General features: G+C 39.2%; 1 protein-coding gene across 5 annotated transcripts in view; it reads left to right on the top strand.

Annotated features, from left to right (window-relative positions):
* Positions 1-27,710, top strand: part of GRB10 (growth factor receptor bound protein 10) — a 156,167-nt gene that overhangs the window by 64,393 nt on the left and 64,064 nt on the right. For all 5 annotated transcript variants that reach the window (XM_064506697.1, XM_026102299.2, XM_026102300.2 and 2 more), the window contains exon 3: positions 1,616-1,709. In XM_064506697.1, the coding sequence (XP_064362767.1) occupies positions 1,616-1,709 (94 nt within the window). The remainder of the gene's footprint in view (positions 1-1,615; positions 1,710-27,710) is intronic.

The following is a 27,710-nucleotide window of genomic DNA, read 5'->3' as shown; positions in this document are numbered from 1 at the left end:
ACTCGGACTTTTCCCAGACAAGGTTTTCCTCCCCACTCTTGTCCTTGGAGCCTTCGAAGGAATTGTGCTAAGCTTTCTGGGGACGTGACTCTGTTTTGTAGGTGCTCTCTGCATCCTGCGGAGTTACCTTGCGGTACTGTTAAGTCTCAACTGCCCTGCGCGAGATTCAAAATTCAGGTGTTTTCTGGTCTACATCAGTGCTGGCTGTGTGCTATCCCAGGGAAAACTAGATATACCTGGGGAAAGCAACGGGCTCTCTAAAAGTGGTACTGATGCAGTTGCAAGGGATTTGAATGAGACGGGAGCTTGAGTTGCTTGTTCCTAATACATATTCGGTTAGCTTCAATGAGACAGTTAACAAATGTTGTGGTATTTCAAGAAAGCAAGAGCAAATACAGTAATGTTGATGGGAAGTCTCCTTTCAGTTGGCTCTTGAATTGAAGCTCAAGGATTTGCCGTTTGAGGTAGTCTCTCCGAAGGACGCAAAATATATTTTTATTTTCATATCCTGTGTAACTATATGCAGTTCTTATCCCAGAACGCTATACACGTTACAATTTTGAACATTCATTTGCAATCCGCAAACTGGAAATGTTGCGTGAGGGGGTTCACAGTTGTGTGCAGTGGAGTTGCCAGGCGCTGTGTGCCTGTTACTGCTCTGCCGTAACTACAGCGTGATTTGCCATGAAGGTGCTTCCTGGGCTTTGATGTACATGTGATTCATGGCACTGGATTTATCTCACATTTTGGGCACAGTAGCAATGTGTATACAGTCACGTATGTCATTGCAGCACACCTTATGGGCTGTAATCTATTAGTATAAGGAACTTCATGGCCTTGCTTCTGTTTTTCCATACCCACCTTAACTGGTATATACAAAGTTATGTCAAGTTTGTAGAACTGTGTACCTACTCCAAATTTCCTTCTCATACTGGTACTTCTAAAAATCAATGATGTGACTTATCTTACTTTGCTTATTTTTTGTTTATGTTTCAACTTTCCTATTCTCTCCTAGTCGTCTCTTTGGCAAGATCTGTGAGAAACTGTGGGATTTTAGACTTAGCCAAATTCAGTCTATGTTAGAACTTCTCGAAACCTGATCTTGTGAGAGTTCTAGTATGACAAAAATTCAGGTTGGCAACCAGAATCATGAATGTTTATCTAAACTGAACTTCTGATTCCTCTTGAGGTTTGGTAGTTCACTACTGAATCTGTTTCAGTCCAGTTAATTAGTTACAAATCCCTAAGCCACAGTCTCAGAATTAAAGAAAACAAAGCCCTAAGCCTCTACATAATTTGATGCAAGAAGAAACTTTTGTTAAACTAGGAAGTACATTTGCATCACTGTTGCTCAGTCTGAAATGTAAAACTGACATACAGATGAGCCAACAGCACAGTCATTTATTCTACATTCATGCCCACCTATATTTTTTGTGACAATCTTGTGCCCCCCTATGTGTATGTGTATCTTTCCCCCACTTCTGCTACATCTGTTTCTCCTTCAGAGTTATGGCAAAGATTTTTTTTGTATCAGTGTTTTGGCTCTGAGCAGTATAGCTTACGGGGAATACAGAATGCCTGTTTTTGATAAGGTTCTCTGCTGTTCTGCTTTTAGGACAATGTAGATCAGACTTCAGCTCATGGTCGTCAGGATCTGGTGGAACCGGGATTCCAAGAACCATCTAACCGCATCTCCCTAAATCACCAAGGTAAGGAAGGGTGGGTGGGAATCCAGGCTTATCGGGGGAAAGCCAGAGAGCTGCATATCCAAAAGTAGTTTTGCCTCCATGTTGCAATTTCTCCTCCTCATTAAAAAAAAATATATATATACACCCACACACACACATATGCATGCATGCATACATACATACATGCATATGTATTTTTCTTCAGCTTTCCTACTCTGGCCATCCAGAATCTTTTATCACAGCTGTCCTGTCTGACCTGTGGAAGAAGATGACTATGTATTTGCTGTGCATCTCAAGTCTTTTAAACAGAACTGGGATTGTTAGCCTGGGAAGGGTAAGGATTTGCTTTTGTCCTTTAGGAGAAGGAGGAGAGAAGTATTGAAATTTATTTCAACATTTGCAATACTAAAGTTGCATTTTAAGAGTTTTCACCTGCCATAGAAAAGGTTCACAGCTCTGGCTTGACTCTTGTACTAGGAGTGAAAGAGGAGAGAGAATGTTTTCTTGCCTGGCATGACAGAAATCAGCTTATTTGGAAAAAGAGTCCTGAACGCACGTCATAGTGCCAGTGCAACAGTCTGTTTAGGTCCTTTAAGTCAACAGGAATATATATCAAAAGTTACAATTAATCTTAAAAGTCTGTCTAGATTATTGAATGATTTGCCACTCTTGAGTGCAGCTGTAATGAATACCAATGCTTCCTGATGAGGCAGATCTCCAAGCAGTGTCTCAAAAATACCATGATGTCTAAATATCTGTTGGTTCACACACCTACAAAAGATGGTTAAAATTGCAGCAGGGATTATTTTGGCTCAGCTTTAGTTTTTGGCTTTGAAATAATAATATAAAGTGCTGTCTTCACCAGTGAACCCCCTTCTCCTCAGTCCTCCTGATTGATTACAAATTAATCCAGTGCTTAAAGCTAGTCTTTAAATGCAGTTTCTTTAATGCATCAGTTTACAGTACTGTAGTCAGCACAAGGCTAATGAAACAAACAAAAATTAATGAGTAAATTAGTTAAAACATTATTTACAGTGTGTGACATACTTAACTTTTTCTTCAGAAAAATCTGGTTTCCTTCATTTGCCAAGGGCAGCAAGACTGGAATTTCATGACTTGCAAATCCTCAGTGCTATTTAAGTTTGACAAACAAGTCCCCAGACATAATGAGTATTGTATTTTAATTCCCCCCCACACACACCCCTCAAATTTTCCAGGATTTTAAATTTATACTTTTAATTGAAAACAGAAGAGAACACGTTGCCGCAAAGAGAAATCCAGAACTTTCAGCAGCGCAAGCCATGCATTGTGGCCTGCTTACATGCATATGACACAGAGTTTATAGATTCCATTTTTCATTCATTTTAGGACAGTATTTTTATATTAATCTCATCTGCTGTGATGGGCAAATCCTAGAGCAGATTTATATAGCTGACATTTTCTGAAGCTATTTGAAGATATCTTTTTAACAAAGGATATTTGTTGGAGCACATTCTGTGTGGTCTAAGTTCACATGATAGAGTGAGAGTATGCAGCTGCTGCTAGTGAGTGAAGGCTGAATATATACTGAAAAGACACGCTGAATTGTATTTTGATGGCAAAATGCTAACTCTGTAGCCTGACATTTTTGTAATAGATTAATACTTCCTTTTCAGATCCTTCCTTTCTTCTATCAATATTACAGTAGTGTAAAAGGATCCATAAAATGTCAGGTTTCTTTAGGCAGCTAGATGTGGTACTGCTTACAGTCCTTTTTGTGAGTCTTTCTCTTGTGCCTTCAAAGGATTCATATCTCTGGGCACCCAGTGTAACACCGGATGTTTTCTCTCATTGGTTACGAGCATTGCATATGTGAAGCATGCTTAACGCCTGATGTGTGGCTCTGCCTGAGCTGCTTTGAGACAAATATCTGTATTTAATTTATGAAACAATTATTTTTAAACAGAATATTTGTCACAGTAGTACTGGCAGTTTAAGGCCTACCTCTAAAGTAAGACCCATTTAACATTTTTCGTAATAGCTTCTGAAATAAAGATCACTTTTTGCAGCTACAAATTGTTTGGATTTTTTTCTACATCAGTGGAGTGACAGCAGTCAAATTATTCTGTGTTTCGAAAATCTTTGATTTGGTTGCTGAAGTAGATACTTAATACATTATTAATCTTGTCTACCACTGTGGTAGACTAGTTGCTGTTAGTGTAAGTGGCATGGGTTAAGTGAATTAGGAAGTAGGATAGTACAGTGTTTTAGATCTAAATATCCAGTAGTGGCCTTTAATACTGCATTTGGCTGTAATACCTTCCTCTTTTTGTGGTTTTGGAGGGACACGCCTTACAGGACTGATGCCTACTTTTTCGGTATATTTTTGGAAGTGTAAGTGGCTGTAAACCTGATGTTACGTCATATCTGATTTTGTCTGCCCAAGTATGTATTTTTACATTATTATATACCTATGAAATACACATTCATATCTGATAACTTGAAAGTGCAAGTATTTTCACATGGAACAGCTGCCATATATTTAAATGACTGATTAAAATATAACATCAAAAACTTCAGAGGGAATCGACATGGTCTGAACTAGATCCAGTGCATTCATCGTATCAGAGTCACACAATAAACAAAGATCAGATCACTAAAAATAAGATGTTTTTTAAGTTCTTTGGGGGTTGTTTTGTTTTGTTTTTTTTTTTTTTTTTTACTGTTACACTTTCTGCCTGCATTTAATAAGTGAATCTGTGTTCGGTGATTGTGTCTGGATTATGCTGACATTAAAAGTATTTGCAATAGGCTATGACTGACTTTGCTTCCAGTTATATAGGACGTTACTTTCTGAGTAATCCCACTGACTTCAGCTTGTACTGACTAGCAGATCTAAAGCTCTTATTCCTGTATTTCCTAAGAATTTTAAGGAAAACTGGTAGGCTCAGACTTGCACCAGAGCTGATTTAACACATCTTTAACATGAGCAGAAATTCTGGAAGGACTACAGTTGGCTAAACCACTTTGTATGTTAGGTTTTTTCTTTTTTCATCCCCTCTTCTTTTTTTCCATTTAGTATGCTGTGTCTGAAATACTGCAGCTGAACTTTGAGCAACCTTACTTATTACGTTATTTTATGTATGCACTTCCAATTCATACCTGACCACACTGCTCAGTGAGTACAGCAGATTTGCCAGTTTCTGTTGAACATTAACTTATAGCCCTTTGCTTTCACTTGGAAAGCTTTGGTGCAAGCACTTACAATTCTAAGCCAGACCCTGCTTTCCATGGCCTATAAAAATGGTGATTAGCTTCCTCTGAGGCATCTGAATCTCTTCAACACAAACTGGAAAAAGAGCATGCGAGTGGAGTCTGAGATATCCCTGCCAACTGTCCCTGCATGAATAAGCTCTTTCTTGTAAAGGGTATTTCAAGTGCATGTTTCCTGCTGAATCACTCTTTTACACAAGCAGATGCTTTATAACTGTTCAGCTTTTTATTTTAAAAGAATACCTTGTAAAGACTGGGGAGCAGAGAATACTTTTTGTCAAGTGAGGAGTCTTAAAATGTGCAGGTTTCACGCAAAGCAAATGTAAAAAGCTGAGTGCAGATGAAATAGTATTTTCTCCTGTAGGTACGTTAATAACTGCTTATGTGTAGATATGCTAAGAATTCCCTTATATGAACAATAAGTAGTATTTTTATATCTGAGCCACTATTTAATGATAATTTTTCAATAATTCTGCTACTTGTGTACATTTCATTAGGGTGCTAAATCCAGACCACAGGAACTGAGATTTCTCACCTATACCCCCAGAAGGCTACCTTGTACATTCAAGGGAATAGGAAAGTTTCTTTCTATACGATTTCATTAAAGCGGAGCAATACTTATATTCACTGCTGTAAGGAAAAAGACACACTTCAGTTAGCTATTGAAAACTATAGAGAGTTAACAACAGTCAGACAGGATTTGGCATTTAATAAACGTCAAGTCAAGTATTTGTCAAGCAGTCACTCCAGAAGTCATAGTAAATTTGCAGTACAGAGAAGAAAAAAAGTATCTAAAGTGTGTGGCGTTTCTTGAAGAGTTAAGGAAAGAGGTGAGGAAACGATCAAAACAGTTATCTGCCATCTCTAAAACCACAAAGAGAAAGGGGAAGTCAGAGCTTTTCTTTTTTTCTCCCTCCCTGCCCCCGGTGTGGAGCGTGGAGCTGGAGGAAATGGTAGTCTGCTTAGCCGAGCCTCAGCTCTGCAAAACGTTTAGCGCAGACGAATGTTTAATATTTCACAGTGCAGGGTTGTCCGTGTTCATCCAGCTTTCATACCCTGTCCAATAGTGAGGGGCACCCCTGGAAAGCAGAAGGACACTTTTAGTCAGAAGTACTTCCATTCACACTGGGCTATCATTTTGAGGCCTTTGCTAGAGGTCATCAAGAGCAGAACCACCCCCCCCCCCCCCCATCCCAAATTATGCTGCTGGTTTTCTTCTCTCCCTCATCGCCCTGGCAGCTGAGCCTCCGTTTCTCTTGGTTGAGGCACCAGCATGGGGTGCTGTAAAAGCCAATCGTGAATGCATGTTGTTAGGAGGAGAAGGCTATCTTACTGATTTGCCCACGCTGCCTAGGAGCACGTGGCCTTGCTATGTGAAATACGACAGCAAAATACAACATGCTATGGAAAGAACTGTAGAACCTGTTGGAAATCAACTGAATTTATTGACTCTGAGACTTCATCAGGTTTTAAGATGCGAGCTGTGCCAACACTGTTTCTTTTCTCTCTCTCTACCTCTGGATTTCTCTTCATTGAGGCATGTTTCAGAGCTCATTTTCCTGTTTGTTTTCTTCTAATAAGTAAATAATGACAACTGCAGTCCTGGTAGTGCAGTTTATGGGCATTGCCTTTTATTAGTACTTGCCATGTACTTTTTGGGGTAGTGCAGCCACTTATTATTCAGGACTTTGAAGTCGAGCATAAATGAGATGCATTCTGTCACCATAACTTCTTAATGGAAATATTAGACATGAAGCTCTGGCACTTTCTTTATGTGTATACTTGTAGAGATGATTCTCGGTGGTCTGTACAAAAGCATTTGGGTCCTTAATGAAAGATTTATGTTCCTTTTACTTCTGCATTCTCATGCAGCCCTCCCTCCAGAGGCTATTTCTCAGCTATTGTTGGACTTGATGCTTTTTGTCGCAGGAGTTTCCAGACAGAACTGAAATGATTACAGCTGCACCTCTGCCTCTGCAGCCAGATTGCTGCAGCAGCAGAAGGAAAATAGTGGTAAGAGTTGTTTTGTCTAACAGCAGTCCTTTGTCAACAGCCAATTCATCCTTTGTTCTTTCTTGGTTGGTCATGGTAGGAAACGTTGCCTGCGGTGAAAGGATGAAGGTGCCGTGATTGTGGATTAATCAGCTGTAGATTTCGGCAGTGCTTGTGCTCTTGCAGGATACCAGTTGCCCGCTGAACTTGGAGGAATCTGGCGTGGCTCCCAGCTTGCCCCTCGCTGCGGTCTGTTCTTGACTGAGGTGGATGCTCACCTCGACCTCACTAGCTACTAACTGATGTATAGCTTTCATAAAGATGGTAATTATAATTTCATTATAATGAAAGCTTCCATTCTAGCACACCACCTGGGTCCAAAAATTAAAAGGCCATGTAAATTACATGGACTTTTTGGGTGAGTACGGACTTAGAGAAAGTAGTACAATGCCTGAGATGTAGCACAGAGAAATAATCTTCTGTAGTCCTTTCTCCAGCCTTGCTGTTCTGATCTGCTTTAAACATCTTTTCTTTTGTATCTGCCTGAGGATAGGCACACGAGATTGAGGTGAATTCATTATTAGTTTCTGTAGCTGAAGAACATGTTTGGTAACTGTCAGTGCTGCTTCTGATATGCTTCAGTTATGGGATTCCACTCGGATGAATCAGATATTTGCTGTATGAGAATGAAATCCTGTTTTTGCAAAATCCAGCTGGTCCTGAATTGAAAATGTAGAATGAAAAACAGATAGTTTTGTTCGTATTGCAGAGACAATACCAGAGGCTGCCAGACATTCATGAATTCTCATGCATTGTACAAATGTTGTTGTCATTGTCCGGGCTGAGAAAAAAACGCCATTAGCGCCAAAAAGATTTACAGTAACTACCATTACACACAGAAGTGAGCACCCACTTCCTGCCTAGCTAATTACAGAATCTTTGTCTTACTTTAGAGAAGGCTTCTCTTGTCCTTCGTGATGAATCTTGCTAGCACTGTTACTAGGAGCTGTGCAGAATAGCTGTGCAGAAGTTTAACTTCCCTAATGGTGTTTGCTCCCAAATGCTTGGACTGACAGCACTGTTTGAAAAAAATAAAAAACGATGAAAATCGAAGACACACTAGGTTAGGTTTTTTTTTTTTTTTTTTTAATAGATAACTTCAACTCAGAGGTTTGCATCAAGCTGCAGGAAGACAGCATAGAGCAGCCTCTGTATATAAGAATGCTACTAAGGATGATTGAAATGAGAAGAAACAGTAAAAAATGTTTGCATGTTCAGAGAAGTATATCTGCAGGTGACTGATGGACTTTCTTATTTTTCATTAACTAGAAGATTAACTCTCTCTCCTAACTAGACAGTAAAAAAGGGAGAAAAAGGCTGTGTGCGTTAACCAGTAAGAGGTCTAATGTCAACTTTGTAAATCTTTAATTTAGTATGTATTTAAAATTGGATGTATTCCTCTGAGGCCACATCGTATGAGTACAAAAGCTCAAATACCTCATAGTCAGAAAGCATAGAGTTTTAAGCCTAATTATAATCTATCAGGTTTCAGTGTGTTTCTCCAAAGAGTAAGATTCTTTACAGGGAAAAAGCCCTCTGTCTTTGTTGTATAAGGCATAACATAGGGTATCTTGGGGCTCTTATTTATTGTAAGATTCACATAAGGAAATAGAGGAAAAAAATGAGAATTTTAAAGTAAGCTCAACATGGGAAGTACAAAGGTATTAGAAATAAAAATTCTCTGTTTACCTGATCATCAAAGTAAATTTTAAGCCTATTTTCCTTTGTGAACTATAGAAAAATAGTAAAGTTATTACCGTGTTCGTAATCAATCTTGGCATGCTGGAGGAGAGATGTTGCTAAGGCAGAGTGACTGCTCTGAGAAGAACAGGTGGAGCTGAGGAGTTACTTTCCTTACTCAAGATAATCCATGACACTCAGTGCCAATCCCTTAGGGACTAAAGCTATATAAATTTATGACATTTGATGAAGTATTATTTCACACTGAAGATAGACGGATGGCGTTCCTACTCCTGTTTCAAGATTTATACCTCCAGTTATCCCTATGGGGGTTCACAAGGTGTGAATGTAGGGTGATTAGAAGCTCAGTTGTTGTTACTCTTTTTTAATTCTTGTTTGAGGCTTGGCAGGAGAGAGATAGATTGTGCATCTGGATACTGCAGTTCTGGTGCTTCTTTGCAAATACTTCTCCATGTGAGAGAGCATTCACTTCCTCCACCCTTTATGAGTATGTATGGGGGAACAAGTTAGCTTAATAGTAGTATGATTCTAATGTATTGTGGTGCAGACTCTTTAAGAAAGTTACCATAAACCAATATTGTAATTTGTTTGGTAGTGTCATCCAGTAAAATAAAATTTCCTTTTTTGTTCCTTTTTTGTCCTTAACATTAAAGGACACATTCTTTCTGTTGCCACTGAAGTGGAACTAAGACTAATTGTTGAAGCAGTCATAATTTTGCTTTCTTCTTTTGACCAGATTTAGGCTATGTAATGAAAGGAGTAGCGCACAGATACCCCTTTCCATGTGTGGGAAGGTGTACTCACAGGCACCTTGTGGAGGAGTTTCTGTCTGAGCTCTAGGTTTTGCACAACTGCTGGCCCAGTGAAGCAGTACAACTTTGGGGGGTGGGCAGGGAGGGGCTGACATGCTATTAGGTACATAAATCTATTAGTCTGTTAGGAGAGCCTGTTCTGTTAGCAGACAGTATGTGTTCAAATAATGTATTTGTTTACTGTTGGCACGCTTTCCCGGAGGTATATCAGTTCAGTGAGGTGATGTCATCACCATCACAAATAGTTACTGTGCTTGTGCAGCTACTCCTGTTGTGTTACGGTGCCTGGCTTCTTGCCTAATGTCTGTCTCCTTAGAGTCTGATGCAACAGCCAGGACTGGCCCCATTGGTCTTGCTGACTCTTTGGATCAGCGGGACAACAGAATAGTTACAGCGCCTCGCGCAAGCTGTGAGGCCTCCGGGGGAAAAGCAATCCTAAAGTCCTTCATAAAGATGACTTTGTTCAGGCTTTTCGTTTCTGTGCCTAATCATCGGGTGTATCTGCTTCAGGGTTCCAAGGAGCGATTGCTAATCCAGGTTCTTCACTGAAGCTAGTGTTAAGAAGTCATTTTGGCAAATGATACAGATCATCTATTTTATGTGATGTGAATCATCTTATGTGATTCTGCATGTGAGCAGATGATAAAATTTGAACAGGGTTGAGTTCTGGTATTTGGTCATCAATGTAGACTGTTAATTGAGGATGTGGTCTTGTGGGCGGTAAAATATGAGACTTAACAGCAATCTGCTTCAGTGACAGAAAGGAAATTACGGCAAACCGTTATTAATTTGGAATGTGTGTTCTTCATCCTGTAGTATTGGACTCGAGTTCATGGGTCCAGTACTTCTAATGGAAATAGCATGCTTGGTTACCAGATGGAAATCAGTGTTTCAATATCTACTCATGACGAGGTGCTTCTCCCAGGTACCTGAACTTAGCTGATTTCTTGTGTAAAACATCTCATGTATTTCTGTGAGTAAAAATGTCCAACATCCTACAGGTAGTATGCTCATCTCCTGTGTAAATGCATTTACTTAGCAATTTGTATCATCCCCTTCCTTTCTGTAATCAGTTTGCTAAAGTAGCCAAGTGTAATGTATTTCAATGCCTTTTGTTGTTTCATATATTTATTTATATATATGATCGTGGTTTCATATTGCCCTCTGCCTTCTAGGTGGCTTATTTCTTTCATTAGAGTTAATGGTCCTTAATTGAGCTGTGTGATTTGAAATGTCTTCTTCTAATTTAATCAATATAAGTTAACTGTAAGATCTTGAGATGAGTTTATATGTTTTCTGGAGTAACTTCATTATCTTTGTTTTCTTTTGTAATTTAACTCGTACTAAATGTCAAGACGTTAGGAGAGTGGAAAGGTGGAAATTAATACTGTCGACAAGGGCTCTTTTGCTAGCTTGTAGATGCCATTTTTAACATGACTGAGTTGAACTATTACCTGTGCCACTCTGACATCTTCCTGCATGTCCTTGGGTTTTGCTTGTTTTTCCCTCTAAGGGGGCATGTTTTAAATATATTTAGCCTTATTTAAGAACTTTTTGAACCTTTCAGGGAAGGTGCTGTCACTAAATGTCAAAACATGGCAGTGGGCACTTAAATTGTCTCAATACCAATGAAATTTCAGCTAGGAAAGTTGATTTATTATATAGCCTAGCTTTTAATCATGCTGTAATGAGGGCAATTGTTCAGTAAAGACAGTGTCTCTATAGCCTCATCATATTGACTTCAAATTTTGACACTGTAACCAAAATGAAATCCTAAGTTTCAAAGGCAATTTGACATGTAAAGAGGAAGGGTATATTTAGAGGTGGACGCAATCCATACTAGCTGCAGTTATACTGCCTGTTATGATACAGTGCTTAAAAGAATATTTTCCAAAGCTCAAGTATCTTTAATTTTTGAGATAAAGGTACAGTGTCACTATGCAAGGTCAACTTTAATGGAGAAAGAGCTGCCTTACAGTATCTTGTTACATGGAAAACTGTAAGGTGCTAATCCAGTTTCATGACTGTTATGTTCAAATCTGAAAGACAGACATTCTGCTTATTCGGACATTTACGGATGTCAGCTGTAAACAGATCAGAAATTGACTGCCACTTATCTACAATACATGTAATGTTTGCGATTACTGTAACTAGGGGGGAAAATGATTTTCTTTATTAAATCTCTTTATCTACTTTGGTGAAATTAGTAACAAGAGCATAGTGTTGCTGTACTTCTCTCCTTTGTGCTTTCATAAGATGACAGGGAAAAACAGACCCTCTTTACTATGAAACTTATTTCTGAGATCTTCCTAAACAGTGGTGTGGCAAAGTGGAGGAAGTTGTAATGCCAGAAACTACTCATTGAATTCTGAAATTGGGTAGGGTTGAACTTTGTAGGGAACCTTTTAATACCCTCAGTTCCCCAATACATTTAGCAATTTTGGGGAGTAGGTATCATTTTTTTTGAGAATTAAATCCATTTAAAGTCTTCAGATAAAGACCAGAGTTACTCCCACCTCCATTTAAAGCTTATTGAACTGATTTGTTTTCTCTCTCAGCCGTATACTTCTGATTTCTCTGGTGATGACAGATAATTTCTAATAGCACAGTGCAGCCCTCCTGTCTGCAAAGAATTCTGTCAGTCACGTATTCAATTTTTAGATTTTTATTTTCACTCACCCTTCAAGGTTATATTTTTGGTCTCTATCAAAGTAGTGGGAGGGCGGAGAACAGGCTGTACAGCTCTTGGTTTCCTTCCATTGTTTGTCCTAATGATAAGTGTCCTAACATTTGGCTTCTATCTCTTCTTTCCATTGCTTCAGGTGGAACAAAAAACAAGTATATTTACCTTTGTATGGGCTTCATCCTCTAAATAAAGCTTTTATCATCTTGTAAATGATTACGGCAATTCACTTTGCTCTTCTTTTAAAGAAAAAAAAAAGTCCTAGCAATGTCTAAATCTATAATCTTCTTAGGGGTAAGAAACAGGGCGTGAGAGTGAAAGTAGGTAAGATTTGTTTGCAAGACTGAAATGGGGCCTATCTGAGATACTGTGGTTCTCTATGCAAAGGTTTAAGTTCCTTTAGGATTCCTAACAGTTTGGTGGACTTCGTTGTAAGTTGTCTGCAGATCTAAACTAGAGGAACAGTTTTCAATGCTAAACAAGAGTTGGCTTGATGCTTAATGATTGAATGGATTTTAAAAGTTGGCTGACACTATTACAGCAAATTTAGGTTAAGCTGTCTGGACAAGTATAGAATTACTTTAAGTTTTTAATATCCTTTTCTACATATGAGAACAACTTTTAGGAGCTTACATGCTAGAAAACCACGGTTGTCAAATAATGATGGAACACATGCTATATAGCTGAGAGGAAAATGTCCACTTCAAGTTAAAGCTCAAACATCATCTTCCATAAAAATGCCTTTTCTAAATGTTTACAAAAAACTTTGGTTCTGCCAACGACCGGGAAATTGAGGACTGCGGATTTTAAGATTTTTTCCAGCATGGGAACTTATTTCCTGTAGTTGAGACAAACAAGTTGCACTGGAATGTGTTGATGGTCAGTATCGGCAAGTGTAGCATAACTTAGTTATGTCAAGATGAGTATACTGTGATATATTTGAGAAAATGGATGTCACTAAAAATACCTGGCTAATAATTTTTGGTGGCGTTGGGTGAATGTGAAAGTAGGCTTTCTTAACGGCAAAGTTGTGTTTATTTAAATATAAACATGATTTCCTATGTTTAAAAATGATTAGAAGTTCATGACTGGAGTCAGACTTTAGATAGCAAGAGCAGTGTAAAATGGTACAGGTTTTGATTGCAGCAGCATGCTGTTTCTTTTTGTGAGACCTACAGCTAGACATTTGTATGTACCCACAGCAAGCCCTCATTCAGATAAGGCAATGTGAAGGCAACAAATGACCTTGGGCCTGCCGCCAGCTTTAATATCAGTCTTGTGGAGGGGGGCGATTCCTTTTTCACTCCTATTGGAAGTTGAATGGAGTAACAACCCTCCAAAGTCTACGCTGCAGGATTGCACAAAGATTCTTATGCTCATATGCAAACTGGATGGATTGCATACCTATAGCAGTTAGTTACGGCAGCAGCAGAGCTCGTTTGCATGTGTCATTAGTTTTTAGTTTATACCTCAGGCAGTTATAAGCTGTTTAGAATCATTGGACTTTACCTGAGGTTTTAATGAAACTGGACCACGTTGCAGAGCATTGCTAGGTGTTCATTTCTTGGGACCACAGAAATCATGGCGGAACACTGCTCCGTGTTCATTTCTGCGCAGGAATGCACAGAAGCATGGACAGGCTGTGCTGTCCCACTAAGCCCCACATGGTAGCTGTGAAATACTTGCTGCGGTTGGGCGTTGGGCCTGCAGGGGGGCAGGCAAAGAGTTAGATACGCTTGTTCTACAAATTAGCTGGTGTATGGGATGAAGCAAATCACAGTACTTGTCTACCTAAGTTTTCCCCATCAGCAAAATGAGGATATTCCTATTGCAAAAGTTCTGTTAAGTATGCAGTTGAGGTTTCCTAGTAGTGTGCATGCTGTTTTTGAAGGTGAAGTGCTGTTTTGTTCATCGTATGAAGTTGGGAGCTAGCCATGGAGATACATAATCAAGACTGAAATGTTTTTGCCTTGATTTTTGAGTCACATATGCCCTTCTGTGGAAATCCTCCTGACCTCAGAGGCTCTTTCAGAGATTTCTGGGTTTGTTTTGAGGCTCTGATATTATACGAAGAGTCATGTAAAAGTCTCTGGGAAATAGGCCATTCTTCCTGTTCTGAATGGTGTATATTTAATAGTGGATGAGGTTTTACTCGTTGATAAGAAAGCAAACCAACTGTCTCATGCCCAGTGCAATATCTTGTTTCTGTAATGAATACAGTAAAGGCTCTAGAGGGAAAAATTAACGTGTAAACATATGTGAGATTGCATCCTAAAATACAGGGTAAACTGTAGATTCCTGCTCTGACATGCTGGGTAGCTTTGTTAGAATGTGACTTGTTTTATATGCAGGGCTTGACTTGGAAGTGGTGAAAGGTGATGTACCTTTTAAGTGCTATAAATGTGCTTTTTAGGAAGGATTGAAGGTACGTAATTCTTGACCCACAGAAGGGAGGTGATCGATGAATTAATCTGAAGGGTAGCTAATTCTGTGTGTGTGTGTGTGTGTGTGTGTGTAGTAAAATCAAAGTCAGATATGGTGAGCAGCCATGCAAATTGACCTTGAAATGTTTACAAAAAAGAAAAAAAAAGTCATTAAATGTGGGATAATGAGATAAGGGAAAACCACTTGAGGCATAATGCGTGGTAAAAAGCTTTGGAGTTTCTTTAGGATGGTTTTAGTATTTTATTGGAGGTGAATATGAGATATAATTCATTTTCATTACTGTAGGAGCCAAGATGTCTACCAGTGCAGCATTTGTTTGTAGTATCTTTCCATCATTGTGTATATCTATAAACCTTCTGTTTAAAAACAAACAAGCAAAGCAAAACAAAAAACCTCTCAACCCTCTATCTGCATGGCAATGGTGCCTAGCTCTTTGGGCCAGGATACGTCTCCCCCTGTGTTAGACTGGCAAAATATGAAACGAAGAGATCCCTTACTGAAGAGCATGTTTTGAGATGAATCTAGCAGGTTGTTGGCTCCAAGGCAAATGGGGACTATCCCTGAGAAATTTGTTAAAGGCACTGCATGAGTGAAAGCCTCCTTTCTTACAGCGAGAGTGTTTGAGCAGGAGCCCTCTGTGATCACAGTGCTGATGACTTTGCCCTGAAAAAAGATGTCCTTTCAAGAAGGCTGTTCTCAGACGATTTACATTCCCCAGGGTCTGATGTCTCCCAGAGGTTTGGTGGTACAGCTGTGCTGGCACACTTCCTAATGTACTTGTAATGGCAAAAACCCCACTTTCTCTGAAGGAATTTTATTCTGGTTTGACAAGTGAAATGAAATGTAGCAGTAAAAGCATTCTCAGGCATTTATACTGGGCTAGAAATACAGATATTTTAACAGGAAAAAAGTTGAAACATGGTGTCATTTCTAATGAACTGGTTGTGAGCAACCTTTCTTTGTATTTCAGGCAAATGTACTGCTGTATACTGAGTGGGGACAGTGAATTCAGGAGGTTAACATCAAATATTGCACGTCTCAACTCTGGCCTGACTTTAGTCCTTTCTATGTTTGTGCTGTAAAAACACAGTTGGCTCAGCCCCTGACCGATACATCTCATTAGTCATTGTGAGCACAGATCTAATGCAGAAAGGAAAAGAAGAAACACATTTGTGCTATGAGTTATCTAGGTAAACACTTGGTGGTTTCAAATCTGTGAGGTGAAAGACAAATATTAGTGCCGTGGGTTAAATAGCTTCTAAATAGGCATGAAGGAGGCTTCAGGGCAAATCTATCCTAAAAACTTTTGTGGATATAGTATTATCAATATAGGTTTGCAATCCCTTTCATGTATTTTATATTTGTAATAGGTCCTCATATAGATTCAGTTATCCTGGAAAAATGCTGCTGTTCAGCATACCTTGTGTTATCCACCGACTCGGTATACGTGATGGGAGTGCTTTTCGCACGTTAAGAAATGCCTGGCCTAAAAACAATGGTCAAAATAATCGTCTTGTTTCCTGCAGGCATCTAGCTTACTTCAGGATGCACTTTGAGAGCAACTGGGAGAAGAGGGTGGGCTAGCGCGGCCTTACTTTTGGAGGGACCAACACAGGGGCTGGCTAATCGGAGACAATTTAAGGGCATTATTGAAGGCGTGGACGATACAGAAGCTAATGTGGTAGAAAAGATCCAGCAAGTAAGTGGCTCTCAGTGAAAAAGAACCTACTGAGGTGAAACACGAAGACGACAGGAATCTGAATTTTGCTTGAATTAAGTACGAAAGAAAGTGTCGCTCTTCAGCTGATACAAAATACCTTTCAGAATTAGTTCATTAAAAGCTTAAAAGAAGCTCCTGTGGAATGTCCCCTCTGGACAATGGGAATCAAAAAAGAAGCTCTTAAGACAAGCCTTTCCTGTTTGCAAACCGTATGTTGGACTTTCATCTGTGATTATGATTAGCATGAAGAATGTGTAGTTGTGCAAACCATCAGAAAACAGAAAAAAAGCTTCATTTATTTTTTACTACTGAAACTTTAAAATACTGTTAGATACTTGTGCATTCCGAAGCTACGAGGCAGCTGCTGTGGTCTGTGCTTAAGCTGTATATTTTTCAGATAGGAAAACAAGCTCCATGTTTGTTTGTTTCTTTTCCTAATTGGATATTCCTGAAGTCCATTAAAGAGCTAAGAAAAGATTGTGGAGAGTCAGCCAAAATACACTGTGGTTCCAAGGAAAATCATTTTGAATTTTGTAAAGAGGGGCATAGAAGCAAAAGATAATATTGCAGTGCTGCATTATTTATGGTGCCTATAACTATGAAAAGTCATCTTATGGTGTTAAGACAGCCTCAAGATGAACTGAAATGGTACACTTCTGTAATTGTAATGTCTTATATCTTCTATAAAACAGCCATACCAAGCTGAGGCCCGTTTTAAGCTCAGATAGTGAAGGAAAAACAAAGAAGAAGAAGAAGAAGAAGAAAATCAGAGTCCATAGTTTAATAAATCACGCAAAGTCTGTAGAAAAACAATTCTGGTGTAATTTAATGTCAGTTGTGCACTTAAATTCTTCACCACAGTGCTGCATTGTAATAATAAACCTCAGTCATCACTGTCTTTGAACTTATAAGCTGTGATAAGCACTAGAATATTTATTTCTGCCTTTATGTAAACACTGTGCTGCAAGTGGTTCATGACAGCACTTCAGTAGGAGCAGGCTGTGTCATGTGAGGATACTTTAAAAATGCAGGATTTCAAAGCTGCTGACATTCTTGCGCTGAGGATGCAAAAGTTTGTGGCACGCTTAAAGCCAAGAAGCTTCAAGGGGAAGATCAATTTGAATTTGTTAATTTATCTAAGTCCCTTTGTGTCCATTAAATGGACAAGCTTCTGTCAAGCTAGTTGTATTTTCAGCTAGAACAGATTTAAAGTGGGGAAAGGCAGCTAAACGTAAGAAGACCAAAATACAGCATTTAAGATGTTACTAAATTTGGAGTTCTTAATAGCATGCAGCTGAGTAAATAATTAAACTATATTAGATACCACTGACCAAAGCAATTAGTATGTAATTTCATTAATATTATTAGAGTCACAGGAACAATATTTGAATCTCTCTCTCCAAATCAAGATTGTGGGCAATTTGTGACATGTATAATGTGAGGTTAGAAGCAGGGCAGTATTATAGTATGTTATAGCACCACTGTCTGAGTGGATTCATAACTGCCCAAGAACACATTTTAAGCTGGCTCTATTAGATGTTAGTGTTAACAAGAAATATATACACATTGCTTGCGAGTTCATATATGCATGCACTTGTACATTTTTATGTGTTTGTAATCAAGCTGTTATGTAAAAATGCTTCATGGGAATGAAAATTTTTTGTCTGATTTCAACTTTGTGATTCAGTTGTGAGCTTGTTATTATTTGACCAAAAAAGATGAATCATTCTTTTTGCCTAGGTCTTTGTGGTTCTGCCTTAAGTTGTTGAAAAACTCTGGCAAGTTCAAGCATATTCAAGTGTTCTAAGTCTCTAGTTGTCTAGTTCTCTGGGTTGTGTTTCAGACTTGAAACAGAACTAGGTGAGTGAGTTGCGTAATCTTGTGCGAGTGTTGATGCATCTTGGGGCGGGGGGTATCTTTCTTAATAGAGCTTTTAGGGATGATTTCAGAAGATGCCCCCTTGGCGGGGGCTGCCTGTCTGTGCTATGTTTGGCTGATGTCCCCAAGCTGGTGGGGGAGGGGAGGGCTGGGGAGGCCGGGACAGCTGTTGAAGGGCCAGATAGGACAGTAAGGTCCATAATCTGGCCTGAGGCGCGTTGTGTTCCCCATCTCTAAGGTGGTGCTGGCGGTCAGGTAGGGTTAGGGCTGTGTCCTGGATGTTGATTTTTTTCATGCCTGCGTCTGCCTCTGGGCCTCAAAGGTTCAGTTGTCTGCGGAGCAGAGAGATGTAGAGAACATAAGAAATACTGGCGTGTTAGCAGAGTAACCTTACGGGGTGAGGCTTGTTCGGTTGCTGGCTTCCAGCACTGTTTTGTAGGCATGCGAGAAGGGGAGTCCAGGCAAGGGTTTTTGGATCGCTACCCAGAACCGTGTAAAAACTGACAAGACTGGGAAGAGCAGCAGAGGGATTTTTCAAAGAAACAGAGTACCCTTAGTAACTGGACTGGAGGTGCACACATCTTTTAAGACCAGGCATACTGGTCTAATAAGGAAAGCTGGAACATAACTGGCAAGTTCGCTTTGCCTCATGTAAAGCTATGGTGAATCTTTTAGGTAGCATACCTGTGGCGGTAGCTTTTAGGTGAGTCTCATCCTAACGTATTTTAACTTGCGCGGCTTGCCTGCAGTACATAAAATGGTGAAGGTTCGCATTTGGATAAGATGATTTAAAAAGGAAACCTGATTCGGTAAGTCTTTGGTAAGAAGAATAAATACTTCTCTATTTTTCTTATCCCTAGATAAATTTAGGCTAACGTGATTTTTCTTCATGGAAGATTATAGAGTGATAAATTCAAATTAGTTTTTCTTTTGCATCATGGTTGGTCTCAAGTGATTGATAGTAAGCAGTTCCTATCAATTAGCTAGTATGTTAATGTTTGTTCATACAGTATGATAAAAAAGTAGGAGAAGTGTTAGACCATCAAGGAAGCTTTATTATGATTCTGTTCTGTGTTATTCCCTGCCTCTCTTTTTTTGTTTGGCATTTTTGTTTTTTGTGTTCTCCATATCTATAGACCTGGTTTCAGCCTCCATTCAGTTTTTTTGTTTGTTTGTTTTTAAAAAAGGTCAATTTAACAGGAGATCTTAGGGTCAATGTAAGGACAGTGGAGAGATGCACTGCAGAGCTTTTATAAATGGCTACTCCACGAAGTCTTTACCACTTTATGAGGTTTGGTTTCTGCATCTGCACAGTATGAATATGGATGCATTCAGCAGCGGATCCACGCAGCCATTTGGGATGCGATTCCAGCAATATGTTCTGCCATCTGTGAAGCCGTGTGACAGGACTGTGGTGTTCCCTCGTAATACAGCAGAAAGGATTGCATTTTATTACAGCAGTAATTCTTGACAATTTATCCACCCTAATCACTTTGTCTCCTTTACTGGCAGAGCTGGAGGAGAGGCACTTGTTCTGCACCTGAAGGGATTGCTTGATTTCTGAAATGAAAAATAGACTGGCATGAAAGGAGTGCCTAAAATAGTTCAGGGACAAAGTATCTATGTGCAAGTGAAACTAAATGCATACCCCAAAACTCTTTTGCTTTAGAAGGACAAAAAAAGAAATGAAAAGTTATACTGAGGTGCTGTCAAGAGAAGAAGAGAACATCTGATTGCAGCCTTCTTCACCTAAAAAGCGAAGTTAAAATGGCAAAGCGAAGTTAAAATGGCAAAACTTGTTCTTTATTACTTGTCAGTTGCCAGTTTTGAAAGTCTCAGATCCAGGGCTCTTCGGAGGCTTTTTGGTGTAGCTTTAGGAGGCTTGAATTATGAACAACTCACTTGTAGTTTACTCTTCTGTAGATAACTGACCAAAATTAAAGTTGGAGTTAATACTAAACTATTAAGGCAAGTGGTAAAAGAACCCCAAAGTAGAAGAATTTTTCTTTTTCATACGACTACAGTCCTGTTAGCTAGGTTCTGACTACAAGTACCTTCAAATATGATATGTTCTTCTTGTCGTCTTCATAAGCACATGTGTCACAGCTAGGTAACTATTATGTGCTGAAAATGCAATCCTAAATTAACTCAGAGGAATAGTTGATTCATTAGTTGTTGTGTGCAAACTTCTGGAACTTGTATTGCATTCTCTTAGACATGCTTTCAAAGCCAGTAAAACTGTTCAAAGGAAATTTTGAAAGCTCATGCTTTAAAGTAGGTAGAATTAAGGGTTAGCCCAGGTATCAAGTAATGAGGTACACCTAATTTAACAGTAGTGACTTCTCAGCATCGGCTCTTAGGATCCATCGCTTCTTGAGGAGAAAAGCTAACGGAATATCTAATTATGTTAATCCAGCTACCTTGCACTTAAAAACTTTATTTAAATTATACTGAATTAGCTTTGAAATGAAGCTGGTCTAACCCTTAAGATCCAAGAAACCTGGAAGCATACACTGTGCTGACTGCCAGGTTGGGAGCATCAAATCCTTCCCGGAGCAGAGACGTAACAGCTCTCGCCTTGCTGGTGGTCCAGCAGCCAGCGAGGTGCTGCAGGCTTTGGTTGCGGCCGAGCAGCGGCAGGTTATTGAGGTTCTGCATGCAGTTTTGTGGAGCTGGGGTAGAGCTTGGGCTTTCTTGGCAGGGCTGAAGTGACTAATCCATGCAGTGTATTTATATGGATTTGTAAGGATTGTTCAACTGGGATTGTTGAGCTGGGCATTATTATGTTTAATCGGGGAAAGAGGACACAGATTCCTTAAAGCAGTAATTCTTTGACTGCGTTTTTAACTTTGCCTGTAATACCTTAAGACTTCTGAGATATGTGGTAGCTTGAGCTTTTAGTCTGTCTAAATTTTTAACTCCTTTTTGGACACTGGCTTATTTGTCAGCATTTTATTTGATTTGCACTCTGTTTAATTTTTTCCTCTGACCCAGGTAATAAGATAGGATATTTAGTGAAACTTAAGAAAAGCATTATGAATAGAAATATATATATCTCTATGGGAAAGTGATAAAATAAATTTAAAAAATAAGAATTTTTATTCAGGTAAGCATAAGAAAATATGGAATGTTAAAGAAATACAGAATCTTAATAAATATTCATGTAAACCTGAACTTTGCTGTGTCAGATCACAGCTCACACTGATACAGAATATTCTTCTAAAGTCATTCAACCTTGGGTATGACTTTTTAATATGAGATCTGCTGAGCATTTACCCTGTGGACAGCAGACAGTATTTCAGTTCATCCATCTGTTGCTGTCCAACATTGTGCTTCCTAATTTCTGACTGGGAGTACCTTAACAGGTCAGTAGGCTAACACTGTTCTCCTCATTACCTGTAAAGCTCAAAAGTGCCCAATTTTGTTCATTCTTCTTGTGGACTACACAGGCTACGAGCAATTCTTCCCATTTTGCTGCTCCATTGGGTTTGCCTGGTTTTACCCCAACCATTTCCCTTGAGGGATGAATGACAGTCTTTTGCTAATCATAATTTTGGAATGTAATGGAGCAGCTTTTCTTCCCAGTTTTACTGTGGGACGCCTAAATGCATCCAATGAACCGTATCAGGAAGATAAGACACAAATAGAGAATCTTTGGGTTTGTTTCTCTCTCTCTCTCTCTCTCTCTATTCTCCCTTCCTCTCCTGCACAAAAGAAAAAAACAAAAAACAAAAAAACAGGTGTATGACTATTAGTTGTATTACTTGTACAGTTGTGACTTAGGCTTTATGTTTCCCTCTGCTGAGTCTCTCGTTATATTGGGAAAATCAGACTGGTCTGCTCACCTTATCTGTGAGGTTTTCCCTGATGTACCTACTCTTGTCCTTCTCCAGGGCTTTCTAAGGATTAGTTTCTTCTGACTCCAGGTTTGGTCTTGGAAAGAATACCCCTGCCTTGCCTGTGTGGTTCTTGTAAGCACTGCTTCTCCTATCAGTTAACGTTATCTTTTTATCGTCTGTGTAACTGAGGCTGTTCTGTCTGTTTTCAAAAACCCAACCAAACAAAACCTTTCCTGTTGAGGTCTTTCACAGTCTTTTTCTTAAACTAATGCAAAAAGTAGGTGATATGGTACAGGGGAGCCACTGAGCCTAATATTTGTAGAAAAGATGCAGATCTGTTACCAGTTTCTTGAAAATGGATCTTCTGACTTTATTTTGTAATCATCCCAAGAATGGCAATTTCCCAGAGGTCTGCTTAAACTCAGATTCTGCTTTAAGTGGTCTGTTTACCCAGTATTTACTATAAAGCATTGTTTCAGCAAGCATTGGCTGTGCAAAGAGCAATTCAAAAGGCTGACAGTTGCTGGTAATTGCTGTTATCAGGAGCTCTGCCATCAACAGTTTCTGAAACAAGGGTGTGTAGTGTGTTCACTGAATGGGATTTGGTCATTCCTACTGTATTTAACAGTGGTTCAACTGGTGTTGTATTTGACTTTTCATTCAAATGTTGACCTGACGCTTCTTTTAAGAACTTGCATTTCTATCACTTTTTTTTTTAAAGACTGCAAATTTCAGCTCACTAAAAAATAGGTTGAATTCAAACTTTATGTTCCTATGGTGGGGGGGAGGGGGGCGTTTTGTATGTGGATATGGAAAGAGGACTGGCCATGACTTATGTATTTTATTTTAGCTCTTATACTTGTAATAAAGCTCAGATGTGTGTGTGTATTTTTTATATATATAGAATATATATATGTATAGAAGCAGCATTCTAGGCATTTCAGATATTTTCTCTTAGATATTTTCCTTCCCGTTCAAACGTCTCTTTCATAGCCACGTCATTAGTACTTCAACTGCTTGAGAATCCAGTGCAGACTCAATGGTGGTAGCTGTGACACCCGCTGGGAACAATCACCTGTCCAGACAATGAACCTAAATGTGTTCCAGAAAAAGGCCAACATGACTCGTTACAATTCTTGGATCAGAAATAGGAGTGTGCACTGAGGTTTAGCTGGAGGACACTCAGAGGAGCTTCTGAATGTTGTCTGTGAATAATTTCAGCTTCATCAAAAAGAGAAACTGTTAAAACCTTCATCAAAGACATGCTTTACCTTAGTAGTTGGTTTGTCTCTGGAACTAAACAGCCAAACCAACCCTCTGAATCATCATCTTCTCTCCATCCCCCACCCCGGCATACCTAGCTTTCGTTGTCTTTATTCTCTATGGTGACAGGTTACTAGCATCTGAAATGGGCGAGCGCTCAAATTTTCATTGACTCACCCTCCATTTTTTTCCCATCAGAATTCTTAAAACTTGTTTTATGTAGTGAAGTTCGATACGAACATACAGTTGCATTATTGCCTTCTGTAGGACATCTATAACCAATTGTTCCTGTACTTGTTAAGGCTTTGATTTTCGCTAACATCTTTCATATATAGCTTACTTTTATAGCTGTTACCTAGCAACGGTAATTTTGTTCAACTTAGTTTGTGTTCTATTTCAAGATATCTTTAAGGTGTGTTTTAAGAATGTTACTGGAGTCCCATCATAAACTTTTAGTTCAGAGGTGTTCATAAGCTAAATTCTCCCCAGCACCTACAATTAATGCACTTATATTTTGTGTTAGCCTTTCCAGCCTTGTGGGCAGAAATTGGAGTAGATGCACGTGGGATTTAAAAGTTCCCCAGAGATTACTGGAGGAGTTGCAAGTTCCCTCTTGTCTTGTCTGTATGGCATTTCAGTGTACTCAGACATTGTAGATGCCTAAATAAGTCTCATGCACCTTCTCGGACCGGTGTCTCTACTTTTTGCCTATGCTTCCACAGCACGGTCCGTTCAGCATTTCGGAAGCTTTGTGACGTTTTGTGGGCTAACAGCCATAGTTCTAGTATAAACTAGAGGATTTCGTTGCAACTGATGAGTGTCAGAAAGGAAAGGCGAGAAAAGGACAGGACTTGACTCTTGGGTGCAGGACAACTTCTATAAAGTATTAGTATGTTCTGGAGTTTCAGGGTTGTCACTTACAGTTCAACATATAACCACTCTGAACTTGATGTTGCCTGTAGGAGACAAAACTGGAGGTGGCACCTCTGCAGAGGTCACTGTGGGTTTTTTTTGTGAAATTGTAAGAAATCTGTTTGGTATCATCCAACTTCTGCTGCAAGATTCTTTCTAAAGATGTAGCAACTGTCAAGTCCTAGATGCTGCAATGGTGTTTGGGGGGATGTTGGTAACCCTTTCAGTGCAGGAAGATTGCAAGTTTGAGTAAGAAATTGATTGAAACAAGTTGAAAGAGATTCTGGTGGAAGTGAGACATTTGTGTAAACATATATAATGTAGTTACAAGTTTAAAGAGAGGAGGGAACAGAGGAAGGTGAGTGTTATCTAGAGTGGACTTCTTTATGCAAATTAAAACTATGTGTTTTTAGCAAGTATCGTTCCAAAAAGTTTTAGTGGCTGAATTTCTTTAAAAACACCTATGAAAACAACATTTGGACATGGTACTGGAAGGGCATGCCATTAGTACTACCATGCTTTTCTTTTGCAAAGGTTCTGCTTAAGAAAAGGGTTATCTTGTAAAAGAAAAGGAGTTTGTATGTGGTAATTGCTGTGGTAATCCTTACCTGGGTGGTTACTTTTGATCATGAAACATGAGATTTCCCTGATACCAAAAAGCTTGCAAAACATGATGAGATCACCGGTATGAATCAGAATAACTTATGTACGAGTTCAGGAGCTCTCAAACAGGATGTTGAGCTGGATACTGCAATTATTTTAGATGCCTAGGTGGTGTGCACTTTATTTTTTCCTAAGTTCTGATGAAGTCCTTCTGTTTGTTTTAATATAAATGTATTTCCCCTGCATTACCTAGAATTCATACAGTGTTTCCCCACGTAGTGCATGCAGAATGCTAGGGCACGTGCAACAGTATGTCCTTTTCTCTCATTGCTTCCCTCTGTTGCCTTGCAGGTTGGTTAATGTGCATGTGAGGGCCTTTTAAACACTTCAATCTCATGCTTTGTTTAGCTAAACTTGAGTGAAATCCTGTATTAATTATATCTTAGCTTCTTTGTTTCATCAAGCAGGATTTCTACTGGGCTACAGCGAGCTTGATCTTGGGGAACTGCTTACCAGATTCAGTGTGTCGGATAGTTGATCAGTGGCTGCCTTGCTGTAATATCGAACACTTGCTTATGTACCCTCTGTTGGGTTTTGCATTGTATCAGACTTGCAGGTAGAGACAAAAAAGTAGTATAGCCTTTGTGTAAATGTTGTGCTGAGTCCCTAGTAACGTTCACAGCAGTCTTTTCTATAAACTAATACAAGGTATAATGCCAAAGATTAAATTCCAAAATGAGCGGGCAAGAAGGAAATTATTTATGCAGGTATGTTTTCAGTTTAAAAAAGCCTCTTAAATCACAGCTCACTTCTAGTCCTATGACGTTTTTCATAGGTGTTCCCTATGAACTGCAGACCATATGTAAGAAGGAAGGCTGTTTGCTGGGCCGCCACTTAGAGAAATAAAATGTAACCTGGTCTCTAAACCAAAGCCAGGATTCTTTCCACGTTCAGCCTTTTTTAGTAAACAAAAGTTCTGCAGTGTAAGGAGTCCCTTGACAGCCATGGAAATACCTACTTTATTCAGGAGGTTGACACAGATGAAACAGAACAGAACTCATTTTGGGATTATACTGTTTTAGAGTAAGTGGGATCCTGCTCATTCCTGTTAGCTGAGGTGACACATTGAGGCCAACAACAACCCAAATAAGGAAATAAAGTAGGATTTAGGGGGCTGGAGAAAGGGAAGAGGCAGAAGGACAAAACGGACTTGGAAGGCTTTTGGTTAAGCACAGATTAAAGTTTACTCAGGACTAGTTGAGTGGTTATCATTCCCTCTTCTGGTATGCTCCAAAAATTCGTAATGGTATTCAAATGAAGTGCCTTTATTTTTGTGGAATGCAACAGCTTAGCTCACTAGCTCAACAGCAGTTTTATAACAAAGTTTTTCCTTCTTTCTTGCCTTGAATAAAACTTTTAAAATTTTTCTTGTAACTGAAATCATGACTTTTTTACTTTACCAAAAATATTGCATGCAACATCCAGGAGAACTGTGTTTGTGAGCAAAGCCAAAGTTTAACAGATTGTGGGCAAAGCAGCAAAATGAAGTTCAAACAGCTGCCAGTGCACTTTGATTCTAGTTTAGGAAAGAAAAAGGCACGCCAGCATTACTCACTGCCATACCAAGTGTTTTCTTATAAGAATACAGAACTACCAGTACCCTGCCACCAACAAAAACTTAACCACGCCAAAAAAAAAAAAAAGTAAATGGAAGTGTGTTAGAGCTAGGCTTTGCTAAAGCTTTCCTTTAAAAACAGCTTCTAAAAGCGAAATGCTGCTTGCATGTTTATGCAATAGAAGTGATAAGCTGGCCACTGTGCAGTTGGATTCAGAGGAAAAAAATAGACCTCAAATATCCATTGTCATACGCCTTGATCTTATTGCAGAATTTCTTGCAGATTAAGGAAAATAGCCTTTAGTATCCCTGAAACATATTACTGCAAGATAGATGGGGAAAGTGGCTCCATGGGTACCTGCAAGTCCACTTGCCTGCAAAGGTAATTCTTCCCGGTCAGCTGCAAAATACATGTGGGCATGCTTCGCAGAGCAGCATGACACCGTTCAGCAAATTTTGCTGTTAACTAGCTAGCCTGTTCAAAATCAGCTCCAGTAAGCTTTTTTCCACTGGAGGATGATCTTGGTGAAGACTAGATTGTTCTGGTTGGTAGAAAAAATACTTTGAAGGATTGTAGTGTGTCTGAAACTTCCTTTTGAATAGTATAACTACAAATGTTTACGGTGGATCAGAAATCCCATGGATGGTTTATTTCATTTTTATTCATTTAAGCTCTGTAGAGAGCCATCAGAAGTAACATACTGTATTACTTCCCAGGCTGAGACATCTGCTGGCACCTCCAAGGTAGGCTACAGCAGTGAGATTTTCTATTGCAACATGCTGAAATATCTCTAAAGCGTAATGGTATTTAGTGGTGAATGCCACGGTATAGAGATGAAACTGTATGAAGTTTGAGATTGTATGCTTTATCTTCCAATAGCTTAAGGATATGGGTTCCTGTAAAAGTTTTATAGAAAGACTGAGGGCCACGTTTAGCAGTGCTGCACCCATGGAGAAAGGGAACTGCCGGATGGAGAAGCGAAATCACATTCTGAACTTCAATGCAATACACTATATACACTATATGCAGCTTATCAACACCTATCCCAGTGGAAACCGAAGTTGCATGTAACTGATATGCTTAAAAGCTTGCTAATGGAAATTCAATGGCTTAAACTGTGTACTTGGTTTCCTTAGTATTTTGCTTGAAGGCCTCATTTTATGCATATTAAATTTCGTATTGCACCTTTGTGCCTATTTGATTTTTCAGGGATAGCCTGAGCTGACTCTTAATCATTCCTCCTATG

The sequence above is a fragment of the Dromaius novaehollandiae genome, chromosome 2 (genome assembly GCF_036370855.1).
Source record: "Dromaius novaehollandiae isolate bDroNov1 chromosome 2, bDroNov1.hap1, whole genome shotgun sequence".
NCBI classification, from domain to species: Eukaryota; Metazoa; Chordata; class Aves; order Casuariiformes; family Dromaiidae; genus Dromaius; species Dromaius novaehollandiae.
This window is presented reverse-complemented; position numbering and strand designations above follow the sequence as displayed.